The sequence below is a fragment of the Pseudophryne corroboree genome, chromosome 1, assembly GCF_028390025.1.
Source record: "Pseudophryne corroboree isolate aPseCor3 chromosome 1, aPseCor3.hap2, whole genome shotgun sequence".
Taxonomy (NCBI): Eukaryota; Metazoa; Chordata; class Amphibia; order Anura; family Myobatrachidae; genus Pseudophryne; species Pseudophryne corroboree.
In genome coordinates, this window is record NC_086444.1 from 371,546,393 (window position 1) to 371,561,733 (window position 15,341).

Genomic DNA, 15,341 nt, shown 5'->3' on the forward strand with positions numbered 1-15,341 from the left:
CCAAATTGGGTGGCCAAATTGGAGTGTGTAAGTATGCATCCTTGAGATCCAATTATGAATTCCTGTGGTTCTAAACCTGCAATCATTGACCACAGGGATTTCATCTTGAATCTGTAGTAAGTGACATACTGATTGAGCCCCTTTAGGTTCAATATTGGTCTGACTGAGCCGTCCGGCTTTGGACCTACAAAAAGATTGGAATAAAACCCTTGACCTTGTTGGTGTACTGGTACCAGAAATAAAACTGTTGAATCTACTAGAGACTGAATAGCGGTCTGCAGAACCACCTTCTTGTCTGCTGACACAGGCAGACCTGTCTTGAAAACCACATTAGTCGTAGACCATCAAACTCTATTTTGTACTTCTGAACACTAAAGTGCGGATCCACTCAACTGTTGATGCTGAAACCACGCCAAGTGATTTGAAGGCGTGCTCCCACAACTGAAGATCCGAGATGGGCTAGAAGCCCGTCATGCCACTGGTTTGTAAGTTGGTTTTGTCTCTTGACGGCGGTTAGTAGTTTGTTGAAAACCAAGTTCTCTACCACGGCTACTCTGTACGGTTATTCCTTAAGCACGGCCTCAAAAGGACTGAGGTCTAAAGGATTCCGTTTCGAACTGGTGCGGGCAACGGTAGGAAAACAGACTTTCCCACAGTAGCCTGAGAAATACATTTGTCCAATTGAGGATCAAATAACATATCGCCAGTATAAGGCAACACCTCTAGTCTCGTTTTCAACCAGCCTCGGCCTGTCAAGAATGTAACAAAAGCATCCATCGGGCCGCAATGATTGAAGCTGAAAGTAGAGAACTAAGTTGACCGACATCACTAGAAGCCGTACCTAAACACCCAGCCGATTCACAAATGTGATCGGTAAGATGTATAAGCTGGTCTGAGGAAAGGCCCTGTTGTAGACCTAACCTGAGCTGTTTCAACCATGCAACTAATGCTTTGTTAACCCCAACTGCAACTAAAGCAGGTCTAAGCAACACCCCTACTGCTGTATACATGGACTTTAGCATGGGCTCCAGCTTACCCTCTGATGAGTCTTTAAGAGGTGTTGCAGCTGGGACTGGAACAGTTAACTTCTTTGAAAGTTTTGAAATGGAAGAATCTACTGGTGGCGAATTGTCCCATCCAGTTGTCATAACCTGTGGGGAAGGATAGTTAGACAGAAATCATTTTGGTATAGAAAAACGTTTATCTGGATTTCGCCACCTTCCATCAACTGCTTATTAAGAGAATCTGAAATAAGGAAAACACACAGTCTCCCTTTGTCTTGTAGCAAATAAAATTTCATCTTTTCACAGAGGCTCCTCTGTCTCAGTGAAATCTAATACCTGGCGGACTGCCCTAATGATATCAGATGTGGCATTAAATCGTCAGAATGTAACATTGAGGACACCGGTAAATTATGAGACAAACGATGAATACTCCTAGGAATTGAACTATACATGGACTTTTGTAAACCGTGCAAAGTTCTAGAAATATCTTGAGCCCACTCTGGCTGCTCAGACGGTATTAACCTAGAATCAGATTTTACCGCCTCACGATTTGTTTGTGCAGCGGCCAACTCTGACTTCAAATCAGCCATCACACCTGCCATCATCTCCCAAGGAGGATCAGGGCAGAGGACCGTATTTGAACCCGTATTTGCAAGACACACTGTGCAAGTGGAAGTTCCTTCATTTAACACACTCTCACAGATATCGCAGACAAGCTGCCTTTGATTTTGCAGTACCTTTACTCTCATGCACACAGACAGACAGTACAATAGTGCAACACAAGTCCTCACGACGCAGTAAAACTTTTTTTAAATTAAGTGTGTATTACACCAAGTGCACCGCACTTGGGGGCTAATTCAAACCTGATCGCTGCTGTGTGATTTCGCACAGTGGGTGATCAGGTCTGAACTGCGCATGCATATACAGCGCAATGCGCAGGCATGGTGGTCCGCAGCGATGGGGAGAGCCAGGCAGCAACGAGATGGTGCGACAAATCCGATTGCACCGGCGATCGCAAGATTGACATGAAGAGTGCGTTTGTGGGTGGCAACTGACCATTTCTAGGGAGTGTCCGAAAAAACACAGGAGGGACCCGGCGTTTTGTGGATTTCTGATGTCAGCTCCGGCCCCTATCATTGCAGCGGCTGAGTAAGTCCTGGGCTGTGCAGAGACTGTACAAACTGCTGTTTGCACAGCGAATTCCCCTTCCCCCTGTAGGCGGCGACTGAACTGATCGCAGGGATGCAAAAAATGCACCCTAGCGATCAGGTCTGAATTATCCCCTAAGTTCTGTTAAATTTGTGCTTTACTGAAATTCCTACTAACACCCCTGCCCCCTGTGTTGCAGGGCCGACAGCAAATTCCTGCTGGAAGGAGCAGGAAGTGATTAAAATGGTGTCCACCATGTGCTATTTTATAATAGGTCTAAACATATGTAAACACATAAAGCACCTCTTGTAGGCTTAATAGCCGTATTAACCCCTTATATTACCTCCCCTTATTGAGGGAAATCGCTGTACAAGGGACCACCATTACTCTCCCCCCACCGCTGTAATGTATGTGAGCTGTGGTCCTTGGTAATCTGTGCCCAGCCACCAAGCGATATATCTCCCCGTGAGAGCTATGCCACTGATGAGAGCGGTGATGGCGGCCTGCAGCAGCAATTTAGTTGTCCGTGGGCGAATCAGGGAAGCGATGTGCGGCCCGCGGCAGCAGTGAGAGCTGTCCGCAGGCGAAGTGAGGGAACTGATGACGGGCGGCCAGCGGCTGTGAGCTGATCGTGGCTTTCTGGGGAGTGGCGGGCCCCCAGCGGCAGCAGTGAGACTGATCGCGGATGTGCGCTGGGTAGCAGGCGGGCGACAGCTCAGACATTAAGTCCCCACACATGGCGGGGCGGCAGCATGAGCTGACCGCCACTCAACTGACGCAACGAAGCATCAGCAGTGAGCTGGCCCCCTCTCCTGCTCCTTACCTCTGTGTAATGAGGAGGCTATGAAGGATGCTTCTCTGTAAGCTCTGTCCAGCTCTTTTGCAGCTAACGCTAATGAAGGTCTATGGTGGGGCTCCTCTGTATGAGCGCCGACAAGCCTTTGCTGCATATAAGCAGCAAACAGTCCCGGACCCAAGCTTCTTAGTAAGCTGGGGACTGTGAAAGAAAAATCTTTAGAAAAAAGGAAAGTCTGGAGACTTCTAGAATGAGCCTTACCCTGGTGAAGGCACAAAAACACTGAGGTACAGTATCTTGGGAGAATGGAGGGGGAGCCAAAATCATCAGACACCCAAGTATGTGTCCACAACAAGAGATCCAAGGGCAGTGGCAGTGGATGCTCTCACAATAGCGGGACCGTACAGTCTAGTGTATCTATTTCCACCATTTCCACTGCTTCCTCGGTTGCTAAAGTGATTTAGCGCGGCTGCGTTTGACAGGGTGGCTGTTAAAACTGCTCTCTTAAGACAAGAGGGCATTCCGGACTCGGCAATACCAACCATGTTTGGCCCAGTAAAAAACACTGAGGTATCTTGGGAGTATGGAGGGGGAGGAGGGTTACTAATTTAAATATTTAAATGTGCCTGTCCCTGCTATCGCCCCGTCCATATCCCAAGAGTACTCCAGTGACCCCTAGCAGATGAAGAAGAAAATAACTTCACAGAAAGGTTAGTGGACAAGTGGAATAGCCTCTCATCAGATGTGGTAGAGGCTAAGACAGTAGAGCAATTTAAACATGCATGGGACAGACATAAGGATATCATTACAAAGAAATAAGGATCAAATAAGGTTTGAGGTAAAAATATGGTAAAAAAGGGGCAGACTAGATGGGCCAAGTGGTTCCTACCTGCTGTCAAATTCTATGTTTCTATGAGTACAAAGAAGACTTTGGCGTCTAGGAAATGCAAGGAAAACTCAAGATAATCACATGCACACACATAATAAGACTATCCTCTAGTCTCCAAACCTTCAAGCATTCCCTGATAACTCACCTCTTCAGGTATGCTTATCAAATTCTGGAACCGCCCACATAACCTTCATAAGCTTTCCTATACAATTACATCCCCACTGTACAGTCCACACATATCCTCACTTATTTTCTCTTTCCCTTCCTCCTGACCCCAGTTCATCATTGCTGTGTGACCATATCATGCAGCCCACCAAGAACCTTTGCAAACTGGTGGACAATTATGCAATACATAGCATCTATCCTTGTGTATCATGTCCTATTTCCCTATAGATTGTAAGCTTGCAAACAGGGCCTTCCTACCTCTATGACTGTTTGAATTACCCAGTTTTGTTTTATCATTGTTGATTCCAATTGTAAATCGCAACGGAATTTGCTGCGCTATATAAGGAACTGTTAATAAAAAAAGAAATGCAGCTCTTCAGGGTATCCAGATGGCACTGTAGCACAATGTACATACGGCTTTTATCAGAAAGTTACCAGATCACATCCACACAGCTGACACAATCACTTTAAGAAGTTTCCCCTCAGCAAAAAAACAGGGAGTTTAGGCCCTGCCCCACTCCCTTTCACCTAATAAGGAACCCTTCAGGTTCCGGCATCCTAACACTAGTGCCCCAATCTTCTGGATCCCACTGTCCCTAGCAGGCATATCACCTGGGTACTAACTGCTGTCAGGAGCCCTGACTTGTGGGAGAAACTCTGCTTTAAACCCGGCAGCCAGGTGCTGACTGATGAAACAGCTTCCCGTCTGCACTTCCCATCCACCCCAAGGACCCTGTGAGCGGCTTTCATCAGCCACTCTATCAGCGGCACAAGTCACGATTAGTTTCCTAGGGTTGTTTCCAGGTGGCAAAGTAGCTCTCCTGCCATTATATATATATATATATATATATAGATAGAGAGAGAGAGAGAGAGTCTGGAAAAAACTGCGGCACTCGGAGACTTGATGCAAAAAAGCAGTGTATTAAATGTAACGCATGATCTCCAACGTTTCGGGGCTGGCACGCCCCTTCGTCAAGGATATACAGCAATAAGAAAAGAGAGTGAACCCACTTACCTAAATACCCCGGAGAAGCCCGCCAAGTGAACAAGCGCTCCCCGGAGCTCCGTCTCCAGAGCCCAGTTCCGGCGCACACCCTGCGCGTCTTTGGTGACGTGGTGTCGGGTTGTCCTAGTAACACAGACGCCCGGCGCTTCTGTCACCTCGCGCTGAAAAGTAAACAAAGCGTGTATAGATTACAGAACCCGCTTAGAGGAGCCCAAAGCAAAGAGGTTGCCATGTATAAAAGATGTTAGAAGGGACACTGACAAAATCCCATGTGTATCGTGTACTGCTGTGACTATGACAGTTCTAAGAAATGTGATGAAAAACGTGTGAACTGTAATAAGTTCATTTCTGAGGGTGACACAGTGCTGTGCGAATCCAATCAATTTGTAAGGTATATCGTTATGGTAAAAAACAATCGAAGTGGCTAGGGACAATGATAAAGTGTTGGATAATGTTGAGATAAATCAGAAGAAATATGAACATATTTGAGACAGTACTAAAATTAATGAAAACAAAAGTGAATGTCAAATCCAAAATTATATGGACAAAGTGATATGTGTAAATTGAATAAATAAAACCTGAGTGAAAAGTGTTCGTCGCGTCACACTGTAAATGAATAATGTTATTGGTCGTTGAATGCTGTTATCTCACTGGGTATTTGTCAGAATGTCCCCCTTTCTTAAAAGGGAATTAAATCTACAGATAAATCGCATGGTTGATGATCAGATGGGGGGCAGACGGTTCATCTTTCTTGTCTAGATACTTGACGACATCTGGTGTGTATTAATTTACAGAAATACATTCCAGGGCATAAGCTCGTTAAGACCACGAGGATTAATTGTCGCCAGGTTGAAAATCCCTCCTTTGTGTGGTAGACGTGTGCAGTCTGTACACCAGCATACCACACAAGGAGGGACTACAGGCAGTAAAGGAATTCCTTATCAAAGAAAAAATGGATACCATCAACTTAGATCTTTATATGAAATTATTGGAACTGACATTACTTAGGAATTATTTTTTATTCAACGGTTGTTTCTACCGCCAGAAATCCGGGTGTGCCATGGGGAGCAACGTCTCCCCTTCAGTGGCCAATGTCTTCATGTTCCAGGAGGAAGAACAGATCTTCTTTAATACTCCAGAAATAGCTGCGAATATCCTCATATATACAAGGTTTATAGATGACCTTTTCATAATCTGGACGGGCTCGGAACACGACTTTGGTAACACAATGGACAGTATCAATTCCAGAAACTCGCCTATCAAATATACATTCCAAACCTGGACGTTAAAGTCACCATTAAAGAAAATTGCATCACCACGGGACTGTTCATCAAACCCACCGACAAAAACACCTTTCTCAGATCAAACAGTCATCATCCCAGATCCCTCAAAAGGGGATTACCGCGATCACAGATGATCAGAGCCAGCAGGATCATTAGCGACAGGTCAACAGTGGAACAGGCATTAGATGACATGATCATGAAATTTGTGGCCATGGGGTATAACCTTGACGTGTTACTACAAAAGAAAAGTGAAGTCTTAGCCTTGCCAAGAAACAGCCTGCTGTCAACTCGGCCTAAATCGGAGGAAGAAGTGATTCCGTTTGTAAGCAGACACAACACGGCTAGCACGGTATTACCCAGAGCAGTCAAAGCTCTATGGCCGGTAATATCCACTGACAAATCCTTAAGCGATCTAGCGAACAAACGTCCACTTATGTGCTTCACCCGAGGGAGGAGTATAAAGGACCAAGTAGTCCACACAGACATCACGGACTTTCGCCCAGGACCCAGAGTTACAGTTGGCTTTCTGAAACGACCACCAGGGAGTTATAAATACCCCAAGTGCACGACGTGCTCACATATGATTATGGGCACATCTTTTAAACACCCCCACTGAGACCGGTCCTACAAGATTAACCATGTATTAACTTGTACTTCTACACACATCGTGTACATCATCATTTGTCCATGTAAGTTGTATTACGTGGGCAAGTCTATCAGATCTGTTAGAGAAAGGATGGCCCTCCACCGATCGGCCATTAAACAAGCTTTAAATGGAAAGGGTTCAGATCATCCTGTGGCAAAACATTTTGCAGAAAAAGGACATTCTGTAGATGATCTTAAACAAATGGTGATTGATCAGATCCCAAAGAACAGAAGAGGTGGCGATAGGGATGGCCTCCTGTTGAAATTAGAGGCCAAATGGGTTTTCAACCTGGCGACAATTAATCCTCGTGGTCTTAACGAGCTTATGCCCTGGAATGTATTTCTGTAAATTATTACACACCAGATGTCGTCAAGTATCTAGACAAGAAAGATGAACCGTCTGCCCCCCATCTGATCATCAACCATGCGATTTATCTGTAGATTTAATTCCCTTTTAAGAAAGGGGGACATTCTGACAAATACCCAGTGAGATAACAGCATTCAACGACCAATAACATTATTCATTTACAGTGTGACGCGACGAACACTTTTCACTCAGGTTTTTTTAATTCAATTTACACATATCACTTTGTCCATATAATTTTGGATTTGACATTCACTTTTGTTTTCATTAATTTTAGTACTGTCTCAAATATGTTCATATTTCTTCTGATTTATCTCAACATTATCCAACACTTTATCATTGTCCCTAGCCATTTCGATTGCTTTTTACCATAACGATATACCTTACAAATTGATTGGATTCACACAGCACTGTGTCACCCTCAGAAATGAACTTATTACAGTTCACACGTTTTTCATCACATTTCTTAGAACTGTCATAGTCACAGCAGTACACGATACACATGGGATTTTGTCAGAGTGTCCCTTCTAACATCTTTTATACATGGCAACCTCTTTGCTTTGTGCTCCTCTAAGCGGGTTCTGTAATCTCTACACACTTTGTTTACTTTTCAGCGTGAGGTGACAGAAGCGCCGGTCGTCTGTGTTACTAGGACAACCCGACACCACATCACCAAAGACGTGCAGGGTGTGCGCCGGAACCGGGCTCTGGAGACGGAGCTCCGGGGAGCGCTTGTTCACTTGGCGGGCTTCTCCGGGGTATTTAGGTAAGTGGGTTCACTCTCTTTTCTTATTGCTGTATATCCTTGACGAAGGGGCGTGCCAGCCCCGAAACGTTGGAGATCATGCGTTACATTTAATACACTGCTTTTTTGCATCAAGTCTCCGAGTGCCGCAGTTTTTTCCAGACTCTATACATTCTACTTGATATTGGAGGCACCGGAGCAGTAAGTTCATCATTCAGTGGAGTGCCGGTCCAAGCATTGGATATATATATATATATATATATTTGATCAATGGTGCTAACCTGATGAGAGAAGATAGTGAAGTATGAAGGATCTGCTTTTGAGCAGGGAGAGTCACCCCACATCAGTGACGTGCGGTGGGGTGAGGCAGAGCCCTTCCTGTCATACTAACACTTCTGCCAGAGTTTTGACTGTATAAAGTATATGAAAAATACAAAGAATATGTTAGAAATATCTTCTTTGCATTATTCTAATAATTTTTATAGCCAAAACTCTGGAGTAAAAAATCTATGGCAGGTGAGGCAGTGCCTCACCTGTGTATCTTTTCCGCACTCCTCTGATCAAATCTCACCAAATTTCCAGGAATTTATACTAGTGCACCTGTGTATAATGCCCACATGAACCCATTGGCTCATATATTGCTTGTAAATCTGGCTCTGGTGCTAACCTGTGCCTCCTGAGCCATTTACCTCACCGCACGTCCCTGCCCCACATCCTTTTGGCAAAAAACCAGTGCAGGGTATGAGGGAACACCTGCACAATGAGAGTCCCTCCTGAGGACATACACAGTATTGCACAGTGATTTATACTTTATAACTATGTAACAGTCAATGTGTTTGTATATGTGTGGCAGTATATATGCTACAGACTGAGCATGAATATACAGTATCACATAGATTAGCCCAAAAATATAAAGAGATGGAATTGATACTCATCAGTTTTGCTGGTTATCCAGAGCTGGTCCTTTATGTTGGAAACTATATGCCAATGTAGGTACCTGAGGGGAAGTAACTGGACACGTGTCTCGCCTGTATAGAGGCTTGCTCACCAGATAACCTGTGTGGGTTACTGGGACCCTTATTTATACATAAACTAGTAAATTGAAGGAGCAGTTGAACCTTAATTAGGTTATGCCCCTATCTGAATCAAAAAAATTACACTGGCCTGTAAGGAGAGGGTGTTTGGTCGTGCTAGGTGATAGGAGCGCCAATAGAATTGTATAGCTGCGGTGCCATGGTAACTAGTGGTAGGAGAGCCAATAGAATTGTATGGCTGCGGTGCCATGGTAACTAGTGGTAGGAGAGCCAACAGAATTGTATGGCTGCGGTGCCATGGTAACTAGGAGTATCAGTCTACATTATGTTTGCCAGAGAGTGTGTTAAACAATGATTTATTTACTCAAACAGCTTTATAGTGCTATTAATAGATTACCTATGAGATAATATGATTTATACTAATGATCTCCGGTTACTGGGGGTTATCCGCATAATTCTGCGGGATCCCCTATTGATAGTGGGCGCCCACAGGTTCTCCCGATATGACCCGGTATCATTATATATCCTCCATTATTAGGGATGGACATCGGAATACGATGGTTAGCAACCATCAATGTTTTCAATCCGATGGAAATATTTTTTTCCATCGAATTGCAGGAATCCGATCGTTGTTAGCCATGGGTTCTCCCGATATGTCCCGGTACCATTATGTATGTTGGCATCTTATGTATCTATAATTATATATAGAAAACAATTCAGGGGTGCAATATCTGTGCTGAACCTATATCGTACTGTCCAGTTATAGCCAAATACTGACATTGTAAAAAAAAACACAGGTGGATCTAATCTGTTTGTTTGCGATTCTGTGAGGAAACCTGGAAAACATGCACTGTTTGGGGTTCTGAGAACTGAGTTTGAGAACCTGTGGTCTAGTGTATGGCCAAGCTCTACCCAAATAAACTCAGAGCTGTAATTGCAGTTAAAGGTGTCTCTACCAAGTGATAGAACAAATAAGGTAAATACTTTTGTAAATAATTTTCTGCTTTTTAACCTGTAATTTAATTAAGAAAAAGGTTTAGAGGTTTTCAATTTCATTTTTTTTTTGAGCCAGTGGTAAAAAATAGCCATAAAAATCTATTATATGAAAACAGGAGTGCATATTTTACAGTGACAGTATACAAAACAGATGTACAATTATTAGCCAATGGATTTTTATTTACCTGTCACATGTATATACTGTGGTTTATTCTCTGATGGAAAGTTGAATGCAGAGGCTGAATATTTATCCTGGATGAAGCCAAATCTACAGAAGTGGACAATGTGATTGTGGGATCAAGGTAAAAAGGAAAGGGATGAAAGATAATAATAAGCTACTGAGTAAAGAATATTACCGAGAAGCAATCACCTCCTGGAACAGGTGCATTCGTTCCCAATAGGTCTCTGGTTCAAAACCTAAAACAAGAGCAGATGACTGATATAAAATGCCTCCATTTATTCTTCAGTAATGGACAGTTTTATGTTTCCTCAACATCCTATAAACCAACTCTCTCATCAGTTAGAACTTCAAAGAAGACATTCATTTCTTGGTATGCCATAGCAACAAAGCACTCAGGAGGAATATTTTAGCCTTTTGTTTTATTCAAGAAAACATTAATACAGGTTGAGTATCCCTTATCCAAAATGCTTGGGACCAGAAGTATTTTGGATATGGGATTATTCCGTATTTTGGAATAATTGCATACCATAATGAGATATCATGGTGATGGAACCTAAGACCTAAGTCTAAGCACAGATTGCATTTATGTTTCATATACACATTATACACACAGCCTGAAGGTTATTTTAGCTAATATTTTTAATAACTTTGTGCATTAATCAAAGTGTGTGTACATTCACACAATTCATTTGTTTCATATACACCTTATACACAAGCCTGAAGGTCATTTAATACAATATTTTTAATAACTTTGTGTATTAAACAAAGTTTGTGTACATTGAGCCATCAGAAAACAAAGGTTTCACTATCTCACTCAAAAAATTCCGTATTTCGGAATATTTGGATATGGGATACTCAACCTGTAGTGTCCTTTATACTGCAGCAAATGAAAATGGGAACCCTCACTGCGTCCTTATTTTAGTAAGTGTGCCAACTGTCCACCTCGTGCATTTCATGGAGTGCACCCATTGTCCAGACCACACTACCACCTTTTGCAGGCTTGCGGATAAATGGCTAAATATGCATGGTGCAAGCAGAAAATTAATTGGGTCAAACTCCTACCAATTTCCACCGTAAGACCATCCCATTAATGCAATTTCAGTTTTCAGCAATTGAACAATACCTTTAGTAGATTAGTAATTAAGGGGTCTATTCATAAAGCAGAGAAAAGCCCTGTTTGCTTTTTTCTGCTTCGTGCTATTCACGGAGCAGGTTACTATGGAGAGGTCCCTAACTTCTTCTGCAGCACCCCCGCTCCGGGGCTGAATCTTTACTTTAGTATGTGAGTGCGATCTGTGAAGGAATGGAAAGCTCTGCTTTCCTCTTCTACATGGAGTTCAGGTTCTCCATCTCAGGTGGCGCAACCTGAACTGTGGTGCGGTAACTGGAGGAAAGCTCAATGCTTCTCTGCCCGGCACCCATGCTGGCTAAGCGCCCCTGACCTCCCAGCAGCCCATGCGCCCTCCCGGGAGGTCAGCTTGTGGCGCATGCGCAGATGGACCCAATGGCTGACTCTGTGCATCGCATAGGGGACAGCCTGGAGAAGACCTCGCTGCTGGACCCCAGGATACCGGATCGCATCGCCAGAGAGGTGAGTATATATGATATTGCTACTTATTACAGCTATATATCACATCGAACTGATGCGATGTATAGTGATAAGTAGCAATTCATTTTTCACATGAATAGACCCCTGAATAAGTAAAAAAAAATAGGAGACATTCCACTTTACCTGAAGTCGATAAACTGATAGCTAAAATGTTACCACTTTGCCCAGCAGTGTTGAATGGGCACACTGCGACTCATAAAATCTATATGGTACAGTCTTTCATAGAGCCTAATTGTAGAGCTTTGGACAGACTATTTCTCCACTGTCAAGAACTGGGGGTAATGGGAAGTGAGACCAGCGGAAGGCATATTTAATGAGCACCAGGCCCAAAAAAGTTGTAGTTGTTCTCTAAGGATATTTAATGTGAGTGACGGCGGATATGTTTAATACTGACTTCATGATGTCTTAACAAAACCTCACATTGTCATTACACACCCTCAAATAGATGATCACTTTCAGCCTTTATCAAGCAGTTAATGTGGAGTGGAATGAAGAGCTGAGCACGCAGCGGGTCTCCATACAGGTAGCTTGGCAGAGCAAATGGACCCTCCAGAACCGGCACGAGAAGAAAACCACAGGAGGTGGCCTTTCTGTGCCAACCCTGAACCTACAGGGGAAGCAGGAAAAGATGGAGAAAGAGAAGAAACAATAATGTGTAAAACTAAGGAGAAATGTAAAATTATAGCGAGGGCCAGAACTCCTACAGACCACAAAACATGCTCACCATCTCAAACAGCACAGCAGCCGTCACAGCCATCCAGTGTAGCTTGACCTCAAATGCAGCAGTTAGAGAGAAGTTTCCATGATAATAACAGCTGCACCACTCTAATCGGTCAGTACGGTTGTTAACATCCACATCCAGGGTTACTGTTCTCTGTTCTGGGACAGTGGCAGCTGAAAAGAGTAAGGGCAAATAACAATGTGGTGAAACAACTGGAAAAAAGAGGAGGTGGCAGTTGAAAATGATTAGGAGACTGACATAATAATACAAAAAAGGATTGGACACGATAAGATGGAGAATGCTACATGCAGTGTACTCACTAAAGCATGCACTAATTTAAGCATAGATGCCAAATGGAAATCAACCAATAAATGATTGACCAAAATCACAAACATATCAGAAAATTGGTGAACCGCAATCTGTCCACATGATAGGATGTAGAAACACCCAGGAAGTAAGATGGAAGTAAGATAGTGAAATGGGTAACAGAGCTTGTTCCAGAGCTCTGGATAGATGCATTGCATGCAGGTTACATGATACCCGGCAGCAGAGGAGCTGTTGGAGATGGGATTACAGCCAGTAAATCAAGAGAGGAACCAATGATGTCACATGGACACAGTAATGGTGCAGCCTTAATTCTTATTCTGATGTCCCTTTCCTTTGATAGTTAGAGCAGAAAATAGATAATGTAGAAAACTGCTGATGAGGCACGACCAAGCATTAAGCCCGAGATATGGTAGAACAGAAGCAGCTATTAAAGTCAGTATCTCAGATAGACAAAACAATTTTGTTACTGGACCCTTTTATGGTTTTATAGTATATGTCAATCAGAGCGAAACACAAAAAAAGGGGAAACAAAAATCACCAATTCTGTACTTTACAAAGAACACATGCCCGTCATCTTTTGGATCTACCAATTTAGAAAATAATAATCACTAAATGCCACCAACTGCTGCTTGAAATATTGAGGCTGACAAACTATTTATGGAAGCGGTAACTTCTTCATAGAACTTTTTACAGAAGCCACTGGAAACTAATAATAAAGTAAGGCTCTTTATCGCCATGCCCTATATTCAGGTCATGGATGGTCCACAGGAGATCATTCTCTTAGACCTGGCACTCCATCAGCTCCTCTGCCCTCTGCGGGCAGCTACCTAGCAGTGCTGCGGCCTGGCTCCTTCCTCCGAAGCTGCGACTGAAAGAACTGTGCCTACTTGCATAAGAGGCGGGCCGACTGGGCAGCCAAGGCAACAAAAATGGTGGTATTTCAGAGTGTAGCAGCTCCTCTTCCACTAGAGCAACCTCAAACCACTTCCGCTGAAAAGCTGTGAAATCCTCCATTGCAGCAGAATGCCAAGCGCTGGGTTGTGTCAGGGTTGCTGTTGCTGTGTAAGAGAAAACTATTCATCAGTTGACCTCTATGAAACAAAACAGATGTACATAGATGCAGGGCCTGATTCAGAGGTGGATGCATTTTAAAGATTTTTTAAATATGTATATGCATCCCAATGGTTACCGCTGGGGACGCGGATGCAAATTGCATGGAAATCCATGCAATTCCGATAGGCGTTTCTTGGGCTGTGACGGGGGCTTAGCTTTCATCGGTAGGCGTGCGAATGTTAAGGGCTGAGTTGGAAGACGCAGTTTCACTGGCACCAGCGTCCATGTACCATCGGACAGGGATCAGTATGAAAAACCAGCAGCCGGTATCCCTGCCGTCAGTATACCGACAGCAGGATCCCGGCCACCGGTATGCCGGCAGCGGAGCGAGCGCTAGCAAGCCCCTTGTTGGTTCGCTGCGCTCGCTGTAGGTTATATTCTCCCTCTATGGGTGTCGTGGACACCCATAGAGGGAGAAAGTCCTGTGGCGCCGGATTCTGCTGCCGGCATTGTGACGTCCGGGATCAAGACTAGCGGTATTGTAATCGCTTCCAATCGGACATTCTGAGCAACCACAGAGTTTTTCTAATGTCCGACGGTACGACTATTTGAGCACGGCAGTGGATCAGAGCCGCAACTGGTGGGAGTCTCAGTAGACTGCCCATCGACTGCTGCATTAGCATAAATTCGTAGTAGCACATGTGACTATTGCTACTGTGTCCACCTCTGATGCAGGCCCATGGTCACTGTAAACATGTACAACCTCATACAGACTCCAAATACACAAAATATATCTTTTTCTTTTAAATCTCCTGTGGGCACCACTGTTTCCTATCAAATGACACAAATGTTATTCTCACTTCTCTCAGGTTCCTTTTCAGGCGGAATCCTATATAAGTAAAATCCATAAATGAAGGTTCTAAGTGTTTCTCCGGAAGCATGAGTAATATATTGATCATCCAGCATCTTCTGCAAGGCACATAAAAGATGATGATGAGATAAAGATGGGAAATCATGACATGACAAATCATGTTGTCTACACAGTTTCTAGAGAGGGCAACCATGTTTTATACCTGCATGATGTCCATGGCCATCACCTGAGTCTGCACCCAGCTAATGTTATTCACCAGCCAATGCACAACCTCAGCACTGATGAAGCAGCATGGAGGAAGGCCCTTCTGTTCGGACAACAATGGAATACCTGTACTGCATAAACAAAATCAACATGACAGTTCCCACTAAAACATTTTCCCCTATTGCACACAGCTGTCCTACAGTTTTGTACAATATTTTATAAAATGTCTTATAAAATGAGCCTTAATAGTGGTCAATCAAACAAGAAATCTAGTATTGTCACTGAGAATGTTTTCATGC

At 43.6% G+C, this 15,341-nt stretch overlaps 1 protein-coding gene across 6 annotated transcripts in view; it reads right to left on the minus strand.

Annotated features, from left to right (window-relative positions):
- The window catches only part of DEPDC5 (DEP domain containing 5, GATOR1 subcomplex subunit), a 358,748-nt gene that overhangs the window by 53,024 nt on the left and 290,383 nt on the right, over nt 1–15,341 (minus strand). For 3 of the 6 annotated variants that reach the window (XM_063913056.1, XM_063913058.1, XM_063913054.1), the window contains 7 exons: nt 15,041–15,173; nt 14,828–14,939; nt 13,742–13,972; nt 12,591–12,760; nt 12,302–12,473; nt 10,433–10,493; nt 10,262–10,344 (listed from right to left, as the gene is read on the minus strand). In XM_063913056.1, coding sequence (XP_063769126.1) covers nt 10,262–10,344; nt 10,433–10,493; nt 12,302–12,473; nt 12,591–12,760; nt 13,742–13,972; nt 14,828–14,939; nt 15,041–15,173 — 962 coding nt within the window. The remainder of the gene's footprint in view (nt 1–10,261; nt 10,345–10,432; nt 10,494–12,301; nt 12,474–12,590; nt 12,761–13,741; nt 13,973–14,827; nt 14,940–15,040; nt 15,174–15,341) is intronic. The other 3 variants (XM_063913059.1, XM_063913055.1, XM_063913057.1) reach the window with 2 other exon arrangements.